Below are 6000 nucleotides of genomic sequence, written 5' to 3'. Positions count from 1 at the left end.
GCGGGGTGGCGGTGCCGTGGGCTGGCGGGTGGCGGTGCCGCGGGGTGGCTGGGGGGGCGGTGCCGCGGGGTGGCTGGGGGGGCGGTGCCGCGGGCTGGCGGGTGCCGGGGGGGCGGTGCCGCGGGGTGGCTGGGGGGGCGGTGCCGCGGGCTGGCGGGTGGCGGGGGGGCGGTGCCGCGGGGTGGCGGGTGGCTGGGGGGGGCGGTGCCGCGGGCTGGCGGGTGCCGGGGGGGCGGTGCCGCGGGGTGGCGGGTGCCGGGGGGGCGGTGCCGCGGGGTGGCGGGTGCCGGGGGGGCGGTGCCGCTCTCGCCCTGGCCACTGAGTGAATCATGTCCCAGGGAGGGGGAGGAGCCGGCATGCTGTGCGCGGGGACGATGTTGGCCGCCATGTTGTGGGGAAGTCAGTGAGTTTCTGACGCGCAAAAAACCCCAGAAAAGCCGCTGAATCGGTCGCCATCGCATCTCCGTGTGTGTGAGTATCACCCAGGGAACAGTCTGAAAATAACACGGCCAACCGTCTGCAGCAGCGGGGCCGGGGGAATGAGTGCGGCTTAAAAACATCCGATTCACACAAACAGAGAGAAAGGGAGTCGGCCGCGGGCGTTAGTGTCCGGAATCCGGGGCCGAGTGTCCGGACAGTGGGAGGTGGGGGGGTGGTTTTGGACCCGGCCCGGGGTTTTGTTTGGGGGGGGGGGGGGTTGGACCCGGCCCGGGGTTTTGATTGGGGGTGGGGGGGGGGGTTGGACCCGGCCCGGGGTTTTGTTTTGGGGGGGGGGGGGGGTGTTGGACCCGGCCCGGGGTTTTGTTTGGGGGGGGGGGGGGGGGTGTTGGACCCGGCCCGGGGTTTTGGGGGTGGGGGTGGGGGGGTGTTGGACCCGGCCCGGGGTTTTGTTTGGGGGTGGGGGTGGGGGGGGTCTTGGACCCGGCCCGGGGTTTTGTTTGGGGGTGGGGGTGGGGGGGTGTTGGACCCGGCCCGGGGTTTTGTTTGGGGGGGGGGTGGGGGGGTGTTGGACCCGGCCCGGGGTTTTGTTTGGGGGGGGGGGGTGTTGGACCCGGCCCGGGGTTTTGTTTGAGGGGGGGGTGGGGGTGTTGGACCCGGCCCGGGGTTTTGGGGGTGGGGGTGCAGGTAGTGCTGGACCCGGCTTCTTGTCTGATAGCCTCACTTGTGTTTGCACAGGTTCCCGTGGAATGAATATTCCATGTGTCCTCCTGGGGATGAATGAAGTGTCCTGGCAGCAGGACTCGGCTCGGATGATGCACGGAGGAGGAGGAGGCGGCGGCGGCGGGGCTCCTCCGGACAGCGGCGGCGGGCTGGTGCTGAGCGCCGCGGCGGCACCAGGGACAGCTCTGGGCCCCGGCACAGCCCCGATCATAGCGTCCAGCAACCACGGAATCCAGCCCCCTCTCAGCGGCCGCTCTCAAGACGACGCCACCGTGGGTTATTTCTTCCAGAGGCAGCCGGGGGAGCAACTGGGCGGCTACTCGAGCAAACACCGCTGGCCTACGGGGGATGGAGTCCATGTGGAGCATCAGGTGGGTTCTCCCCGGTTATTATCCTTCACTCCTTTCCTGCTGGATTGGGGGTGAAATGCACCCGCTGCAGAATGCACCCACCCTTCCTCAAATTTTTACATTTAATTTTCTGCAATATTTTTATTCTGGTTGCATGTACCCAACCTTTTACACTTTGGGTTTGATATGCAAAAAAGAAACTTCCGAGATGGCTTGCTGTTTTTATGTAAGTTTGGCAGTAAAAGTTTATTGCTCTTTGTCGGCACCCTTCCACAAATATGGTTTAACAAAAGCACTGTTTGTTTTAGATGTTGCGTGTAAGCTAATGCATGCAAGTTCTCAGTATCTCGACGTATTAATTTTTTAATATTTAATTTTGCAATATTGTATTCAAAAACTTGAAGCAGCCTTCTACTATTGTTGCTATAGTATTACTTCTCCCTGCTTTGATTCAAAGCATAATGGCCTATTTAAATCATATCTTATTTACAAAATGTATTTTTTTCAATGAGGGCTCTATTTTTTAAAGTATTGTTCTTTAATCCAGATGATCGAGTTTTAAATGTTTTTAAATTGTAACAATGTTTGATTTCACAACATCTTCCCATGTCAATTATTAAAAATTCTGATCTCTAGTTCTTTTATAGTATGGCCTTTGTACTCCCTATTGTTAAACTACCAGTCTTCATTCTTTGATGGGATGTCACTGGCATGGCCGGCATTTGTTGCCGATCCTTAAGTGGCCTTGAGAAGGTGGTGATCACCACCTTGAACTACTGCAGCCCATCTGGTGCAGGTAAACCTAGAGTGTTGTTGGTGTAGAGAATTTTAGGATTTCGACCCAGTGACAGTGAAGGGTGGGTGATATAGTTCCAAGTCAGGATGGTGTGTTGGCTTGGAGGGGAACTTCCAGGTGATTGTGTTCCCATGCACCCGGTGCCCTTGCCCTTCTTGGTGGTAGAGGTTGCAGATTTGAAAGGTGCTGTCGAAGGAGACTTGGCAAGTTGTGAGTCTTTTAAGTATTTAGAAATTAAACTTAAGCTATTCTTTAGGGCAGATATTCGTGGATCAGATTTAGAAACTAAAGCCAGGATGTACACAACTATTTTAAAATTGCGATACAAGTGCATCTGTGCTCGGTTTTGCAACATTGCAATGTGTACTTATTGTGAAGCTGTCAGTGAGGAAACAATTGAGTTGACTATTTTATATTAAATTTAAGTGTTAAAATGCATGAGTACAGTGTTTGTATTGGTGCAGTTTTTATGATTATTGCTCTTTTGAAAAGGGCCTCTGGAAGGAGGAGAAAATTCAAATATTTTGAAGTGTTTTAATGTTTTGTAAACAAAAACATTTCCTGTGTGTTGAGTCTTGCATGCACAGATTGGTGTACAGTAAAGATATCTAACTGATAGCTGGTGGGCCATGTGTTGATTGTGAAGTCCTCATAGTTCCCTCCTGCAGTCTCCTAAAACAGGCTACCAAATTCACTGCTTGTAAATTGGGGAGGGAGGAGTACTTTCGTGCATATCCCTCATATTTTTATTTTGCCTTGTACATCTTACGCTGGCGCTGTTTTCATCTGAGAATCCCAAATGTCATATTTGAACCTGATGCTAGTATTTATATTAAGTCTACTTATTTTATGACAGCCAACTTGTATACCTACTGTCCTTGATCTACAAATATGTTGCTGGGATAAGAGAACTGAATTTAGCAATGTAAATAGGGAGTTAGTTTACAGACACCTTTCTCCCAGAATCCAAACTAAAGCATCAGCGTAAATGTGGCTTGAGCATATGTAATTGGTTCAAGAAGACAGAGTTTGGACAACCAAAATGTAAATAATATGTCTGCTCGCATTGGAAAATTACTTGACAACTGAAGTTTTTATGGTTTTCATAATTTTAGGTACTTTTGTTTGAAAGGAAAAAATGATCGTAACATAAAATTGCTTAAATATTTTGCATTTGGAGTACATTGTGAACTGTGTTCTGATAGCACTGCCAATCTGGGCTAGATTTTCTGCCTTAATTATGAATGTGCAGAACCTATTGATAGCTGTAGTTTAAATCCCCCCCCTACACATTTTTTTGCCTTGAGGCCTTCCTATTTATCATCTCTATTTCATAAGAACACAAGAAATAGGGACAAGAGTAGACCATTTGGCCCCTCGAGCCTGCTCCGCCATTCAATAAAATCATGGCTGATCATCTTGTGCTTTGATTTCCACATTCCCATCTAACCCTGATAATCTTTGATTCCCTTGCCTAACAAGAATCTATCTACCACTGTCGTAAAAATATTCAATGCCTCCTCCACCTTCTGAGGCAGAGAATTGCAAAGCCGCACAACATTTCAAGTATGGGCTGTTTTGAAATGTTCCAAATAAATGAGAATAAATCCATTACATATTGATAATGTTACCAGTGTGAGTCCACGCCCCAGGGGGAGGTGGTGGCATAGTGGTATTGTCACTGGACTAGTATTCTAGAGACTCAGGGTAATGCTTTGGTGACCCGGGTTTGAATCCCACCATGGCAGATGGTGAAATTTGAATTCTGATTGAAATGTCTGATGATGACCACAGAACAATTGTCGTAAAAACCCACCTGGTTCACTAATGTCTTTTAGGGAAGGAAATCTGCTGCCCTTACCTGGTCTGCTCTGCATGTGACTCCATACCCACAGCAATATGGTTGACTCATGAATGCCCTTTAAAAAAGGGCAATTAGGGTTGGGCAGTAAATGCTGGCCTAGTTAGCGACACTCGCATCCCATGAACAAATAATAAAACAAGAAAAACAGGCTTGAACGAATATGGTGGACAAATAGTTTAGCCATCCACCTGGAATGCAAAGATAACCCCGATTTCTTTTCTCTACTGTAAACCATCTTCTTAAACCTCTCCCCTCCAATAATAAGTGTGAGAAGCTCATGGACATCTTTGTCGCTAAAGTTGAGACCATTTGATTAGCTTCCTGTGTTGCTTCCCTCATTAGGCCACATAAGGACATTAGGGCAGATGGTCCAAAGAGGTGAGTTTTAAGGAGTATTTTAAAGGAGGATAGAAAGGTAGAGAGTTTAGGGAGGGGATTTTGGAGATCAATGCCTAGACAGCTGAAGGTGCAGTCACCAATGGTGGAGCAGTTAAATTTGGAGATGCTTAAGAGGCTGGAATTGGACGAGTGCAGAGATCTCAAGAGTTGTGCAACTGGAGGAGGTTACAGAGTTAGGGAGGGATGAGGCCATAGAGGGGGTTGAAAACAAATATGAGAATTTTAAAATTGAGACATTGCTTGACTGGGAGCCAGTGTAGGTCAGCGAGCACAGGGGTGATGGGTGAATGGGACTTGGCATAAGCACACTGGCAAGAGTTTTGAATAATCCTCAAGTTTACTTTTATAAAAGTCCTGTGGAAGCACCTTGGAACCCTTTAACATAAAGGCTCTAAATAATTGTAAGTTAAGATAATAGAATTGTTTAGCCATCTTTGTGTAATTTAGGCTCTCTTTGCTTAAGAGGGAGTTTTCATGGTGCATCAAATTTCCCTGTAAATTGTGTGAATCTACAACCCTCTTGATAAAATATTATTTTGGGAACCAAGGGAAAATTGTTGTGTTTGGGGAACTTCTTGTTTCTACCATTTGTAGCAAAGAATCTAAAGCCAGGTTGTAACACCCTTATTTCTACTTGAGTGGAGCTGACCCCATTATTTATTGTACAAACCTGTTTTAGAAAAATCTGCTTTCCATTCTGAACCTTGGAAATATTGCTTTAATATATATGAATCTGGGTATTACTGTACATTAAATCCTGCTGTTACTATGATGTTAAGTTCAAAGTTGAGACTTGAGATATTGTGACAAAGTTGTGTGATGTAGTGAAACATGAAAAATAAAATATGTTGGCTTTCAAACTGCTGAACAGAACTGCTTCTGTATTGTGCTAGTGGCACTGACTCCCAGTCTGGATTTTCTGCAGCCAGCTGCAATTTGATAGTAAATGTGGAATTTGCTACAGCTGATGGCTAGTGGCTTCATTTTTGTCAGATTTGATGAGCACAGAGTGCATATGAATAGCAGACCTGATGAGGGGACAGAGTTTAAGCTTATTGAGTCCTCCTCTATTATATAAACTTTATAGCTAATTTTAAAGACCCTTATTCAGGTTGGATTCTGGGAAGCTGGTTTCCATAAGGTGGCTCTGATATTCTAAGTCTCAATTCATTTACACAGCAACAGAATTGTTGACCCAGCTTTCCACTGCTCAGTAGTTCTATCATAAGAATAAGGATGTTGAATTTAGAAAGAAATACTTTGGAATTATGTAAGCACCATTCATGTCCTCAGAGCACCCTGAAGTACTTTACAGCCTTTGAAATATTTTAAAGCCCAGTCACTAAAAAAAGGCAAACACAACAGCCCATTTGTACACAGCTATGTCTGTCACGCAGGAATGAGATAAGTCACCAGGTAATTTCTTCCTT

General features: G+C 47.0%; 1 protein-coding gene across 12 annotated transcripts in view; it reads left to right on the top strand.

Annotated features, from left to right (window-relative positions):
* The first annotated feature begins 323 nt into the window (after positions 1 to 323).
* The window catches only part of LOC144680498 (pumilio homolog 2-like), a 129608-nt gene continuing 123931 nt past the window's right edge, over positions 324 to 6000 (top strand). For 11 of the 12 annotated variants that reach the window (XM_078541530.1, XM_078541537.1, XM_078541536.1 and 8 more), the window contains exons 1-2: positions 324 to 471; positions 1177 to 1532. In XM_078541530.1, coding sequence (XP_078397656.1) covers positions 1188 to 1532 — 345 coding nt within the window. In that variant the 5' untranslated portion in view covers positions 324 to 471; positions 1177 to 1187. Of the gene's footprint in view, positions 472 to 1176; positions 1533 to 6000 lie in introns of those variants that run through there. The other variant, XM_078541532.1, reaches the window with a different exon arrangement.

Source organism: Cetorhinus maximus, chromosome 5 (assembly GCF_964194155.1).
Source record: "Cetorhinus maximus chromosome 5, sCetMax3.hap1.1, whole genome shotgun sequence".
Classification (NCBI taxonomy): Eukaryota; Metazoa; Chordata; class Chondrichthyes; order Lamniformes; family Cetorhinidae; genus Cetorhinus; species Cetorhinus maximus.
This window is presented reverse-complemented; position numbering and strand designations above follow the sequence as displayed.